This window comes from Cygnus olor, chromosome 3 (genome assembly GCF_009769625.2).
Source record: "Cygnus olor isolate bCygOlo1 chromosome 3, bCygOlo1.pri.v2, whole genome shotgun sequence".
In the NCBI taxonomy this organism is placed as follows: domain Eukaryota; kingdom Metazoa; phylum Chordata; class Aves; order Anseriformes; family Anatidae; genus Cygnus; species Cygnus olor.
The window spans coordinates 52,023,260-52,038,759 of NC_049171.1; the positions used below are offsets into that span (position 1 = coordinate 52,023,260).

The window sequence follows — 15,500 nt, forward strand, 5'->3', positions numbered from 1 at the left end:
AGTTTTAGTTTGGTTTGAAAGAATCACAGAATTACAGGGGTTGGAAGGGACCACAAGAAGTCATTGGGTCCAACCCCCCTGCCAAAGCAGGTTCCATAGAGCAGGTTGCCCAGGTAGGCAAGCTGTGGTACTCTCCACTGTATTATTCCCATACAGACAAGTGTATGTAATGTTTATAATAATAACACCCATTTACTTGCCTAAGTCTAGTTGGCTGCTAAAATAAGCAGATCTCAAGTTACTCCCCCCAACCCCCTTACATGCTTACTATTTTACCAAAGTATAGCCTAAGCCAGTCTTCCTTATCCAGCAACACATAATAAAGGGAGCAAAAACAATTCTGCAACGTTACTTTCTTAGAAGTTCTTTACAGTCTCCATTAGTTTTGCTAATGATGTATCAGCCAAAGGTGCCCTTGCTGCTTTTATTAATCCCAAGATATTTTCAAGTACTTAGAAATTGCTGTTTTCAAATGTATATAACAAGCATTGGTTTTGCTTTCATGAAGAAACGATATCACAAAACTTTAAAAATACGCCTATGTACTTTTAGCTCAAGTGATTAAAAACATCTGTTTAACAAAATGCTAAAAATAATAGTTCAAGAGTTGATAAGCTTTGGATGTATATGACATAAAACATTCAAATGGGAACTATTACTTGAAGAAATGTGTAATCAAACTATTATAACTTGATAATTTATAAGCACTGATGATATTGAGCTAGCTTACATTACGCCATTAAATTTTCATAGAGCCATAACAGACTAATATAATAACTAACATTTGAGAGACGTGAGTGTATGTATGGTAAATATGATTATGTCCCTTGAAAAATTACAGGGATTATCTGATACATTTACCATGTAAGTAAAATAAATTTCCAAGACTATTGTGTTTTAAAAAAAAAATGCGAAGATTGTCTCCAGTTTAGGTGTGGTAAACTGTTCTGATTTTGTTGGTCTGTGTGCATGTGAAGATATGTCCTTTATCTTCTGGATTTGGTGATAGTTGTTTTACTGTACTCTTGATTGTTGTAGTTTTACAGAATGTTAATTAGGAGCTTAAAAAATATTGAACTAGTTGTTTGCTGCAAATCACAACATATATGTCAAAAAAAACTGAGTTCCCACCTGAAGGGAGGGAGCAAAGAATATGGAGCCAGGCTCTTTCTGGTGGTGCTCAGTGCCAGGACCAGAGGCAATGGGCACAAACAGGATCACAAGAGGTTCTGTCTGAGCATCAGGAAGCACTTCTTTACTATGACACTGTGCAAATGACACAGCACTGGAACAGATTGCCCATAGAGGTTGTGGATTCTCTTTCCTTGGGAGATCTTCAGAAGCCACCTGGACACGGTCCTGGGCAAGCAGCTCTAGGTGTCCCTGCTTGAGCGGGGGACGGGTGGACCAGATGACCTCCAGAGGTCCCTTCCAACCTTAACAATTCTGTCATCCTGTTATTTCTAGATTTTAAATCTGGTCGCTTTTTCCTGTTATGAAAGACACTATATTTTCCATAACAGGTTATAATTTGTCAATCTATCTTTCTCCGAGGTAGGTTTCCTTAATTTAGTTCAGCTTTTCCTATTAAATTGTGACATATTATGCACTGTATTAGGGTTATGTTTTCTTTACTCCTTTTTGATAGCTTGAAGATGATAGATAGCAGACTAATGATGAAGTATATTATCTAGCTAAAATGATTATATTGTATCTGAGACTGTTTACTTTGAATAATACCTTCAGTTAATTAAAGTATAGCCAAGTGTGATCTAGTGTCCTGGAATGGCTACTTTACCTTTACGAGAAATGATAGTTAGAAATTCTGACCTCTTCCCTCTCCCCTTTCTCTCCCCGCCCTTCTTCCCCGCCCCCTCCCCCCCCCCCCCCCTTTTTTAAGGAGGAAGGACAGACAGGTCCATTATATTAATTCATAAAGTTTTAATGTTGCATTTGGTTGGACAAATAATCATTGTTTTGAAACAAATTTCCTATGACAATTCTCTAGAAACAAACAATATTATTCTACTAGGTTTGAACCAATCTCTTCCACCTTCTCACTCCCTCTTCAGTTTTTGTTGCAAAATTGAAGCTGCATGACCTGCTAAGGACATCAGATCAGTACCCGGTTAAAATGGACTGAAGGAGAGAGTGTCAGGACAGTGTAAGTGGGATGGTGTTAGATCTGAGCAAATAGGAAACCTGAGAAAGAAGAGTGAACATAGTCAGAGGAATAGAGGCCATTGGATTCTGAATTTGGCAGCTGGAGCCATACTTGATCATTCTCCATGAGATCGATGACAGCACTGCCAGAGGCCTGGTCAAGGTATCCTTTCTGGTATTCATCATAAGTGTACATGATGGGGGAACCATTTTTGTAGAGTGCAACCCAAACATTTGTTCCTTTTGCATGTACGTGGTAGGAGAAATAGTACAGTCCAGGGGTCCTGCAGGTGAAGATTCCTGTTCTGGGGTCATAGTGTTGCTGCCTATTGTACAAGATTTTGTCAAATTTGATAGGGACTGTTGCCCCAGGGTAAGCTTTTGAGAGAATGACACTGAAAGCAGACACTGGCATTCCTGTGAGAGCTTGGTTTACTCCTGCTTTCATGAAAGACATTCCTGATAGTTCTCGAGACTCTCCTGCTTTAACATAGCCTTCTGGCATCTGTGGGATTACGGCTTGGCCAGGGGGACCAGGAGGACCTGGGGGACCTGGCAAGCCAGGCTCTCCATTGTTGCCTTTAGGCCCAGGGGGTCCAGGTGGTCCCATGGGTCCACTTAAGCCTTTTGTAGCAATACCTGCTGGGCCTGGCAGTCCTGGTGCTCCTGGCTCACCTTTAGCACCAGGGGCTCCTGGCATGCCAGGGGGACCGATGGGGCCTCTGATCCCAGGAATTCCTGAAGGTCCTCTGGGTCCTGGTTCACCATTGATGCCTGGCAGTCCCTTAACTCCTTGTGGGCCCATTGGACCGGGCAGGCCAGGTAGCCCAGCATGGCCAGTGTCGCCTTTTGGACCTGGGAGACCCGGGTGTCCCTTAGGACCAGCGAGACCCGGCTCACCTGGGTATCCTGGTTTTCCATCTAATCCTGGTAAACCTTTTTCACCCTTGGCTCCTGGGAATCCTGCAGGGCCTGCAGGGCCCATGTCACCTTTGGGTCCGGGCAGGCCGTTCTCACCGGGCAAGCCTTTGAGTCCTTGGGGGCCCATGTTCCCTGGTGACCCAGCAGGACCTGGTTCTCCCGGCACACCAGCTGGGCCTTGATCTCCTTTAGGTCCTGGAAGGCCAGGAGGTCCTTCAGGCCCTCTGTGTCCCTTCATCCCTGGCAATCCTGGCTTTCCAAATCCTGGAAGACCTGGGGATCCAGGCAAGCCTGCAGGTCCAGGGTGTCCTTTGGCTCCAGGGATGCCTGCTGCTCCTGGTGGTCCCATTGGGCCAGGCTTACCGATGCCAGCTTCTCCAGGTTCTCCTGGTGGACCCTGCGGACCTGGGATACCAGTTGCTCCACGTGCACCAGGCAGACCTCTGTCACCTTTCATACCTGGTTGACCTGGAAGACCATTTTCTCCAGGCTTCCCTATCCCAGCAGGACCTGGGAGGCCTTGAGGTCCCTGCGGGCCTGGAAGACCCCTGTTACCTGGGCGGCCTGGAACACCAAACCCACTTTCTCCCTTTTGTCCATTTATACCAGGAATACCTGGCTCTCCCTTCTCACCAGGGAGGCCCCGTGGACCTTGAGCTCCTGGAGGGCCTTGTGGTCCTGACTTGCCAGGGACAGACAGTCCTGCAGGGCCAGGAATGCCGGGGGGTCCTTGTGGCCCTCTTGCTCCTGGGAGCCCAACAGGTCCAGCTTCTCCTTTTTCACCATTTAATCCTTTCTCTCCTGGCTTCCCTGGTAGACCTGGCATTCCTGGCTTTCCAACAGCAGAGAATCCAGGTGGTCCTGGGGGACCAGGGGGACCTTGGGGTCCAGGACTTCCAAACCCTGGTTTTCCTGCAGGACCTGGTTGTCCTCTTGGTCCAATAGGGCCTGGGGGACCGGGGGGTCCTTGTTCGCCTCTTATCTGTACACCTGCATGAGAGGGGAAAACAGGTCAACTAGGGAACCTACAACATTTCATGGAATTACTTAGCATGGAAAAGACCTTACAAATTTGCAGACTTGGAGATGGTGATGAAATCTGTGAAATATTAACTTTGTTTGGGCCTCACAGAAATCAAGTTTCTGACATCGCAGTTGGTCACTCAGAACCCCAGCCAACTTTCACAGTGAAAGTGACTCGAGGCTCTCATATGGCTATGTAACAAGTGCAAATGTGTTGGAGTAGTAATGTGAGCTATGAAGCCTCTAGAAATTTTTTCTTGAATACATTTAGGCTCAAATTGCTTAAAAGATGCTGCTCGAGTGGATGCAGAGTATTAAGGAATAAAGAAAGCAGGTAGCTGATTTAGCAAGTTAAGACTTGCATTTTGATGATGACTGAAAATGGAGGATGCTTCCTGTACAAGTGTAGTTTTTCTAAAACTAGCTGGTGCTACGTTTAAGTAGTCAGATTTCTGGCTGTTCCTCCTTATCTCTGAATGTGAGCCATCACTGTTTGCCTTTTTTTTTTTTTGTAAACATATGAATGTTATGTTTTCAAATACTATCATTTTACAGAATTTTGTTTGCAGTAGTAATTTCACACAGTGACAAGATAACAACTGATACTTTGTCTTACTGAAGTCAGAATTCCAGCATTGTTTGCTCTTTTTTTTAAATGATCTTTTTTTCTTAGTTATCATGACAGCAGGTGGAGCCACTTAACCAAATGTCACAAATAGAGGAATAAACAAGCTCAATACTCAGTTTTCTGTGTACTTTGGGGAAACTCCTAGCTTCCCATTGGAATTAGGATTCTGGTTTGTGGGATATTACTGAGAAGATTAACGTGGATATTGTAAGACTACTTCGCTATTTTGCAGCAACTGGTAGCATTGCAGAACAAAATACCATAGTTATGATGAATGTTATATATATATATTTATATGTATGTATATATACATATAAAAATAAGTTTGAACATTTTAGGATAACCTGCAGTAAAGGCTTATTAATTTAGGCACTGCTGAATAGTCAGACTTAATTCTAAGATTATTCTCAACTGGAACTTCTCACAAAGATTTCAAAGGAATGATGTAATGGATTAAAGATAATAGTCCTAGTCCTAATACTAAGTCCTAGTATATTTAGAAAATGATAACATTAAACACACACACAAAAGGAAAGTATGTTCTGACTGGTAAGCTGTCAAGAAAGATTTCTAAAACTGTTGTACAATTTCATCAAATTTGGTAAAGCTTTTATAGGTTTTAACTGCCAACAGTATTGCTTTCTGGAATTTTATTCAATATTGCATTTTGTCTGCTAAGCTAAAATTAAAGAAAATGTTATTTGGCTTTTGGGGTCTGGTAGGTGCCTAGACAAAATGTCTTTTACAGATCTGGCATTTTTAATCATGTGACAGAAAATCTTCTTTTGGAATTTTTATTTATTAATTTGTTTAAAGTAAGAGTAGAGAGTATAGACTGAAAGTATCAGGTACTCATTCTGCATTGAAACTATGTTCTTTTAAACACTAAATTCTAATAAAGAAGTGGAATCATGTTGAATTAATATTAAATAATAATATTGAAGCAATATTAATATTAAAATAATTAATATTGACACAATTTCAAGTTCTGTAAATTACTCCCTCACACTACATGGTTTTATCTTGCTGTGCACGTAGTGGGCTTTCTCTGTAGCTACACTTGTTGCATAGCAGGTCCTCACTCACACTGAACCAGATTCTAGACTGAATTTGTATACTGAAGTTGCTTGTGCCCAGCAGGAAAACGCCTCTGAGAATTACAAACACAGTGCTACTCTGATGTTGGGACAGAGTGGCTAGGATGTGGACCCTGTCACCTATGGAAATGAATGTAGGAATTCCATCCCATGTTTTCTGTTAGATGCTACTGCATGATAGCACTTAACAGGTGTTGTCATGGGTCACCTGTTTAGACCTAGACTGAAATTTTAGTTCCAGTGTGCTTTCTGGCAAAGCTATACAAAACAAATTTACTGGTATCTAAATCTCTTGCTATGTGCTACTTGCATAAGGAAAAACTCACTAGATAATACAGTCAGAGAGATCAATTTGGTTCTGTAGTCTCTCCTATTTAATTCTTCCATTTTCATCTCAGATTAGGAAACAATGATTCTGTAACACAGCCCTCTTAAATCTCTTCTAAAAATTCTCTGTGGGATGCTTGTTTTCCAGCCTGAAGAGTAGCAAGAGTTGTCCAGTCCTCCATTTTTATACTTGTTCCCAAAAAAATGAAGATATGTCAAACAACTGGAATCCCAAGTCTGTAAAATTGTAGGCTATTCCTGCTTTTGAGGTCTAGTATATAATATTTGCTTTCTTTCCTAAATAGACAGCATTTTACACTTTTCACAGGTCTATATAAACATTCTTGTTCTAAATAAGAAGTTTCACACACATTAGATTCTCTGTGAATAAGTACATAAAAGTGAAAAGTTTGTGCAGGACAATTCATTTTTCTCCTCCCTTTCATCACATTTTTTGTCTATGCTGCTCCTTCCTTTTTTTCCTTAATTTGCTCTTTCTTTTTTTTTTTTTCCCTGAAGTACTGTAGAAGATAACCAAGTAAATAGTGTACTTCATTTAAGAATAATATGATACTCAATAAAATCATGGAAAAACACTGAAGAATTACTGAGGGGAGAAGGAGGAAATGAAACTGTAACCTCATGGGAACGCCAGCTAGCAAGCCCTCAGTATCTGTTCATGTACCTAAATTCAATCTAAGAGTACTAGTAGGATTCCAGAAGGTCCTTGTGCTGAAGGCAAGGGATGAAACTGTAATATTATTTTGGTACAGCCCAGAAGAACGTTTTGGAGGGTAAGTTTCCCAGTCATGCTGCTTTCACTCGGTTCTCACTGTAGAGCATTCTTGAAGCACATGAGCTGGAGCCAGTTCGGATGAGAGCAGGACTGCATCTTTGGACTTGCTGTGTGCTGCTCATGAGTGTCCAGTCCATAGGACAGGACTAGAGCTACTCTGAAGTGAATCTTGCTCATGAGGATAATGCAAATACTACATCCTGAGCAACAATTTTTCTGTTCTCCAGGTCTGCTTCTGCTATGCTGTTTTCCAATTCCATAGCCTAAAATGTTCTTTTTCTGGTGAGGAGAAGCTTATTTGCAAATCTGTTTTTTTGAGTCCCTCATTCAAATTCCTCATTTCTGCCCAAGTGTGATTATTACAGCTAAAAGTAGGTGAAAGACAGCAAAAGTGAACGCTGTTCTAAATAGCCTGTTGATGTCCAAAAGAAAAAAAGTATTGCTCTTCTGGGGAGAGAGGGATATTTACAGGGAGGGTTCAGTGCTCTCAAATTTAATGATAGTAACTTTGAATAGAGAGTACTGATTGTATTCTGGGTGGCTGTTCATCAAATATAACCAGCACCTAGAAAGTCAGAAGTTTTGGTATGTAGTTTTTTCAAGATTTAAAAAGGCTTTGGCATAAGGATGGAAAAAATAAAATAGAACTCTGGTAGTTTTAAAACCTTAAATGTCACCACCCATTTGATTTCAGTGGACAGAAAAGGTAACAAGAAATAAGTTATCACCAAGGATATGTATAACATTGCAATTATATATTGCATATTCAGTCTGCTCTAAGACTGGTTTATGAAGAGAACTTTTTATAGTAAAGCTAGAATTGTTTTGTTGTTAGAAGAGGTAAGTCTGACCAAATACAAGCTTAAATCACATATGAAAAACAGAGAGGTTTATATTCTGGTTTTTTACAAATATATAGACAGATTTATTTTGCCTTTCCAGGCCTTAAACAGGTCTGCATTTGGTAATATGCATCAAATGTATGTTTAAATTTTGCATAGAGGTACCATGACAGTAGTATAAAAGTTCTAAATATTGTAGATGTCAGATCATTGTTAGGAGGCTTGGCATTGAACCAAAAGACTTAAGGATTATTAGCTTGTATGCATAATTATGCAAACAGTTGTGTTACAACTGAAAATCGGATCTGTAGCTGCAGTTTTGTTTCTGCTTAGTATCCTTTCAGCAATTATTGTGTAACAAAAAAAAAAAAAATCAGACAACTGTACATCTTTATCAGCAGGAGGCAGCTGCCAGTGCCACTGCCAGTTTTCTGCAGTGATGACCTTATTAAATTAAACCTAAACTGTTAGTGAAAGTTGAATACCAGTAGTATAAACAGAGAACTTTTGTTCATGTATTGACCCACTAGAAATAATTTTCTTTTAGTTGATCATCAAAAAATAGTAGGCTTACCTTGACTCTTTACATTGAATGGTAGAAAATGTGGCCCCTTGATGCTGGATTGTTTCTGATATCGCTCAGAAAAATATCCATCACTCCCATGGACTATGTTTAGGCAAAACAGCAGCAGTAAGGATATTTGTAAATGCATGTTTCCAGGTCAGTTCTGTGTTAGAAAGGGGAGAAATAGTTGTTTTAAATAGAAGTTGATCAGTGTCTTCTGAATTAAAAAAAGAGGAATTTTCTTAAGCTGTTGGTGTTAAAAGTATCATTATTTTGTGATTACTTTCTCCTGCTTTCACTGTCTGTGAAAAGTTCTCTAAGGAAAAGGGAATCAGTATTGCTAACTAAAGATTTTGAGTTCTTGTGTGTCTGTATGAGATATACAAGAGAGAGCTTAGAGGCAGTGGTCTCACTTTTATAAAGAGAATAATTTTAAATAGGTGTCATCTTATTTAAAACCACTGTCTTCAGAAACAGTGATTATTTTCCTAATTACACCAGGACCCCAAAACTAAGTTCAGGAGTTGCATATATCACAACTCCTGGAATGAAGAAGAGTTTTCAGTGGCTATCACAGACATCGCACCATAACCTTATTGCTTCTCTCTAATGCTACAGCAAATGAAATATGAAGTCCTGGCTCCTTTCAACATCAATGGCTAAAATCTCATATTGCTTTGCTTGAAAGCAAGTTTTTATCTTTCGCCTTTCAAATACCTCCAGTGTCAGTAAGGATGCTGTCACTGTCCCTTAAATATCCACCCGCTTCCCTCACCAGCCAGAAAGCAAGTATCCTGTAGAAGTTAGCATCAAAACCAAACAGAATGAAATGAAATGAAATGATAGCATACCAAAATGTTGTGGAGCTCCAACGCAGGGCAGTAGAGTTGCAAATCCTCCTCTAGTGAGGAGTTCTTCTGCCACTGGTGAGTGAGCAGAAGCTGATGATTTCAGGTGTCACCCTTGAGTATTTATACGATTTTCCCCCTAGTTTGGTGACTGCTGGACATAAGCTCCTCCCCCAAAATCAGTAAGCAGTAATTATCTGTGTGTATATGTGTGTTTTTTAGGGGTGGGGGAAGCTATTTTGGGTAGACATTTTAGATCCTGTTAAGCCTTTTTTTTTTTTTTTTTTACCTTCTCTTGGATTTCTTATTGTTAATGAAATTTTATTGCTTATAGTTTGTATTTTCTAAAATTTTGGGTCCCTTCTGTCTTTAGAAGTGAGAAAGGTAGCACTGGAAAAAATCATGAACTTGTAAGTAAGGTTGATGATTCTAGGTGCTTCATTTGTATTTTTGTGTGAATGTTTTAAAGAAAGAATTATATATTTTGAACTTTGATGAGCTGTTACCTTCAGGAGTAACTCCACTGAAGTTTAGAGACTACTTATGTGAGTAGCTGTTCACTGACATACAAATGGAGAGCTTACAGTCAGTTAAAATGTTAAGTTGGGAGTTGTGTGTGAACCTTAAGATTACTTTTAACCAGTTATTGGTTTTGGAGATTATTATCTTCAGATCGTATATCTAGACTTACAGCTGTTTTGATGCTGGAGGTACAATATCACCTATTCAGTGTATGCTGCAAGTAATGTTTGTGTTATGGATTATTGAAATGTAAGCCTACAATGAGAAGTTTGTCATATTCATTTGTGACAAACATATTGCAATCCATACTGCTAAAATATGCAAGTGTTATCAAGGCTGATGTTTGGGGCTGGTGGGACTTTTTTGATCTGTTCTGTACTCAGCAGTTTTTTTTTTATTTTTTATTTATTTGTTCAATCAAATGTGTTTATTGCTTTATTTTTACTAGATGTATGTTGTTCCTATTAAATGATTACACCAGTAAATTTAAGTGATCACTGTTTTAGTGTTGGTGGCTCAAAATCGATTACAACTTTTTTTTTTTTTCCCTTCAGGTTGTAGATTAGTTCTAGCCTTTAAGACATTTTGTTAAACTGATCTTGCTTAACAGACTGTATCCACACATTGTGATTTCTTTCTGAATAAATAATGGAATAGTACAGTGTTTCAGCATCACTTTTATTAGTGCTCAGTACTGGACAGTCAGTAATTTTTAGTTCTTGAATTGTTTGTGAAACATCATTTAAGAGCAGAAATGAGAGACAAGAAATAAACCTTTCTTGTTTGGCATGAAATTGTACAACTAAATATATAGTGCACTTTTTGCCTTTATGAAACATTCTCAGGAAAAATACCTATGTCTAAGTTACCTGTGTGTTAATATTTCTTTGCCAGTTGCAGACTTCACTTAACATTGTTACATTGAGTTCAGTCTTGTGGGAGTTAGATTTTTGGACATGTTTAAAATTCTTAGTTTCTCTTCCACTAAAGATTGGTGGAAAAAAAAAAAAAAAAAAGATAAAGGCTATCTGTGCTTTTACTAAAGGAAGCTGGGCATGTGCTATAAATTACTGTCTTGATGAAGTGAGCATGTAAAGTTGTGTTTATTATTCAAGTTAATTTGTCATTTGTAGAAGCTGTCTGGAGAGCCCTCTGGTGAGGTACAAGTCATATCTGTACAGAAGAATGTATATGCACCCATGTCCTAATAGACACGGTAGAGATACTGTAACTAAGTAAGGGGATTCGCATACTGTACTACAGGAATACTAATAAATAACCTGTGTTACTGTGAGTTCTCATGCATGGTAGGTGCACCAGGGAGATCTGTTACCTTTCCAGCCAGTAGACTGAGCTAGTGGCCCTGAACTGTGCAGCTATCTTGTGGAATGACAGGTTAACATGGGCTGAATTCTACCTGCTTTGTGTCTTTGTTTAATTCCACATGCTACCAATGACAACTTTTTTGGCTTTTATGTATTGTGGCAAATATCCTAGAACACAAGTTACTGTACTGAAAGAGACCAATGGACCATCAAGTCTATTCTGCTTACGATTGTGCTAATACATTTGCTTACTAGAGGGCTGTATTAAAGTTGGGATTTAAAGACTACTGCAATAATTTATTTAATGTATTGTCTAACAGTTCTTTTCTTCTAGCCTTCTTCTTCCTAGCTATCCTTTAAATAACATCAAATTCAATTTCTGTAAATAAACGCTTTCCTCTGAAGAAGCCTTCAGACTGCTTTCCCCATTAAAATTGTGTGCCCAATCTGGTCAGTGGTTTTCTGAGAATATTTGCATGTCTGAGATGACATTTCTACTCCCTGTATGTGCATTCAGTTCCTTTTAATCTTTTCAAGAAGGAAGCTCTATCTTCAAGTTGTTTGTGTAACATCTCAAGCTGCTTCGTTTAAAGGTTTGTCTCTATACATTCAAATGAGAATCCAACCATCCACTTTTGATAGAAAGAGCAAATGTATGGGCGTAGAGTTTATTTCCTCTGTGAAGGAAAACAACTCCAAACCCCATTTTTTGGTTCGCATAAATCCAAAAATAACTTCTGATTTTAAAGCATTTAAATATATAGCCCTTAGTGGGAAGTGTGGTTGTTGCTAATTTGACAATGTTTGGCTAAGTTAGGAACAGCAGGCAACAGTTCTGTGCACACACAATTTCATGCTAATTTCTAGCCTAATTCATAAATACCCCCAAAGCAGACACACTTATGGGACAAAAGCACCAATAATGTCCACTCCTATTTGTCCAGCAGCCTCACTTCCTGCCTTGGCTCCTTAGGGGCAGGGAGGTGAATAATCTCTGTGTCTGTATGTACATAGGGATGGTTACGGGGTCAAAAGGTATATACAGGCAAAACTGTTGTCCTTATGTTTAGCCTGAGCTCCACCCTATTGTGCTATCTTATGCTGCTACTTTGGTTTGAGGTTTTGTTTTTTTGTGGTTGTGGGAAGTTGAGGTAGAATTGGAGTTTGCTCCTGTTGTATGTTTTCCCTGATGATAGGCTGTTGCCTATTAGCAGAGCGCTAACATGCCTTTAGCTCTCAGGCATGCGTGCGAAGGTTGGCTTTGGTGTATGTTTGCACGTGCAAAAATATGTGCAGTAGGCATACTTGTGTATACCTATTTACAATAACAGCACATATTTTGGAAAGGTTATTTTCATACCTGTTTGTAAGGTATTAAAATTCAGTAGCTATGCACTTGGAAAGTTGCCTTTCCCACGTAGGCGTCTTCACTCCCTCTTCTTCCCCTTGTCCCACTGTCCTAACAGTCAGGAATAACAGTGGGACATGTTTATCCATCGCGCCATTCCAGGACTTGCTTTTAGTTTTGTACTGGCATCCTCAGTCCATGTAGAAGTAGCTATTGTAGTATTCCTTCAAGACTGGACTTCAACTATTTCATTACTAAACTTAACTGCAGTAAAAAGCCTCCAGATAGAATTACTGTGGACTACGTGAAGTAGATACTGGAATTGCAGTCCTTAATGCTGTTTGCAGCAGTCTGCTCTATTTCAGTGTGTTTCCTGGCTGAATGTTGTTTACTCATCAGTAAGTGCGTATGCTTTCCAAAAAGACCTGTTTCTTACTTCTACAGAGCCAATGGAAACACAGGCATAAGTGGTACAGAAGTGACACCCGGCTTTGGGAAATGGGAACTGACTTTTACCACTATCCTGCAAGTTACTCAAATGGTGACTTGAATGAGTCCACAGTAAGCAAGTCCTACAGGGAAGGAGTGTGGAACATCTTAATTAAGCATAAACTGCAGTAAAACTACCAACCACTCCCTTTCACACACATCTATACACAGCCTTAAAAAATTAAAATTAAAAAAAAAATGGAGAGAGCAAAACTCAGAGAAAGGCTGGCTAGGTTTTTGCAATAAGTGGGAATTGGCTAAGTGTGTTCCTGATGCTGAGGATTTTCAGTGTGAATATGCTTAGATTTATTGTTTTGACTTCGACTATATGATCTTGATTTTGCATCATCTAAGTACAAAGCATGTGCTTAAATAGTTTCAATGCACTGTGACTTCTTGAAAGCAATAATTCACAGCTTTAACTCTGAATTTGTCTTATTTTTAATAATTCATTGTCAGCCTTAATCCTAATTATTTTGTAGTTTATAATTACTTTTTATGTTAAAATATGGTACCCAAGGAACCAGGGGTGCTTAACTCCTTTTGTTTGGCCAAATAATCTCTGCTCTGAAGAAGGAGGCAAGAATGTGTCAGTGGAAGATTTTACCTGTAGTTTAAAGACTAATCTGAAAACTTTGGAGTAACTTTTTACTGATGATATAAAATCTTAACACTGTTAAGAGCATTATTTTGGTTCTTATGGCTCAGTATCTATAACTAATGCTCTCTGTTGTAAGTCAGTTCCAGTTTTGTTATCTGCCTGAAATAAACTTGGAAGAGTCTACCATAGTCTGTGGTAAATTTTCCTGTATAAAAGTGCACATTCCCAAAACTTGTGGAAGCTATGGTTTTGCACTGGCCTCTAGTAAGTTGTAACACCACCTCCGAGGAAGAAATTCTCCAATTGTAAGTTCTGTTACAACAGGCAGTCAGGGATTTCTAAGGGGAATTCGGAAGCCTGCCATGAAATTAAGAGTAATTGGGTTTCCCAGTTTGTGGTGCACTTTATGACGCTCTGGATACTACTAAATCATCTCAGCTCCATGCATTAAGACTGTCCAACTCTCTTTTTTTCCGTCACGCAGTGCAGAACAATCCACACGTTCCTGTGGTAACAGCCAGGTGAGCTGTAAATGGATGTGCAGAGGGACAAAATGTTCCGTTGCACCTTTTTTAATGGGGAAAACGAATACAGAAGTTTTTCAGCTCCTCACTGAGCACAGTCAAACACACCCAAAGAAGTAGGCAGCAGGATAATTTGTGAATTCGATAGCTGTGGGAAGGCTGTTTTTTACTTCTGTTTTTTCATGTGTGGCTTTTTGTTTTGTTTGTAATCATTGCTACTTTTTATGTGCATGGAGGCTACTTTCTGTTCCAACACTAGCCACTTGGACTGCATAGGATTAGACAACATCTTGGTGAAGAATTTGTTTACCTTGCTAGTTGCAAAGTAAGTTGGATTTCTTCTGAGTATCAAAATGCATGTCTTTTGTAGTTAATAGATGCTTGATTGAGGGAATCTGCAGGACTGGGTAGACCTATCTGTATTCATACTTTGAGATATAATAAATAATTCTCATCAAATCAAACAAAACAAACTGTGTTATCCCTACGGTTCAGTATTAGTCTTTTTATATACATAAAGCCCTTATACTTTTAACACTTGTAATTGTGGTTGAAAAAATGTCCTGCTTTTAAGTAGTAATGGAAAGACGGTCTGTAATTATTCTGGCACTGCAAGACTGTCTACTGACATTTATGTTCAGTCCAGGTAACTGTTGATCACAAGAGCCATATTTAGTATAGCGGTATATTTAAATAGATGACACCCAGTTAAATATTTGGAGTTGCATTCTGATGAGTTAACCTGCAGAGGCACTGAGTAGCCAAGCTGAAACATCAGGAAGTTCCACATAGTCTGACATGTATTGCGGTTTATATATTCCTCAAATTCAGATAATATTGATGAATGCTTTTTAACCACACTGTAATGTGTCTGTTGCATTGTGCTTCTATAAAACTAAGAAAATCTTCCACTATCTTTGAGAATTAATAATACAAGAGTAAAATGTACCAGCATTTTAAAAAAAATAGCAGTACTGGTGTTAGGAAAGATATTTCCAGTACCTTGGCTATGCTGCTGGCCTGGCCTTTTTTATTCTTTACTCCCCTTCCTTTGAAAGTAAAATCAAGAAGTATTGATCAAATTCATGCATTAATTTGAAACTCATACCAGAGGTCTTGCTTTAAATAAAAACTGATTAGTTTTCAAGATTAAAAAAAAAAAATGCTGTTTATCTATGTTAATACTAATATTTTCTTCCACGGTTGTATTTCTGATGAAGTGCAGTAAATGTTTATACGGAGATTTTAAAATTTTGGATTTTCAGTAGATTTGTTTAAAAACATAATCATTTTAAATTGGAAATACCAAGACTTGCATCTTCCTGACAAGAGGGGAAGAACAGATGAAAAATCCAGTTAACTTCGTGCACGTTTTTAGAAAAATAATGAGTCAGAGGGCCTGAGCACTAGATAATCTAAGCAAATGTGAGAATTTGGCTTTGAATTTTGAGGAGGGGATTCTACAAAACTATTTCTGAAGC

At 38.8% G+C, this 15,500-nt stretch overlaps 2 protein-coding genes across 3 annotated transcripts in view; one reads left to right on the forward strand and one right to left on the reverse strand.

Annotated features, from left to right (window-relative positions):
- Positions 1-15,500, forward strand: part of NT5DC1 (5'-nucleotidase domain containing 1) — a 150,941-nt gene that overhangs the window by 14,595 nt on the left and 120,846 nt on the right. The gene's annotated exons all lie outside the window — the stretch shown is intronic.
- The window catches only part of COL10A1 (collagen type X alpha 1 chain), a 66,018-nt gene continuing 52,454 nt past the window's right edge, over positions 1,937-15,500 (reverse strand). Inside the window, exons 1-3 of one of the 2 annotated variants that reach the window (XM_040554365.1) lie at positions 9,214-10,582; positions 8,372-8,525; positions 1,937-4,074 (exon numbers count right to left, since the gene is read on the reverse strand). In XM_040554365.1, the coding sequence (XP_040410299.1) occupies positions 2,180-4,074; positions 8,372-8,510 (2,034 nt within the window). In that variant the 5' untranslated portion in view covers positions 8,511-8,525; positions 9,214-10,582 and the 3' untranslated portion in view covers positions 1,937-2,179. Of the gene's footprint in view, positions 4,075-8,371; positions 8,526-9,213; positions 10,583-15,500 lie in introns of those variants that run through there. The other variant, XM_040554364.1, reaches the window with a different exon arrangement.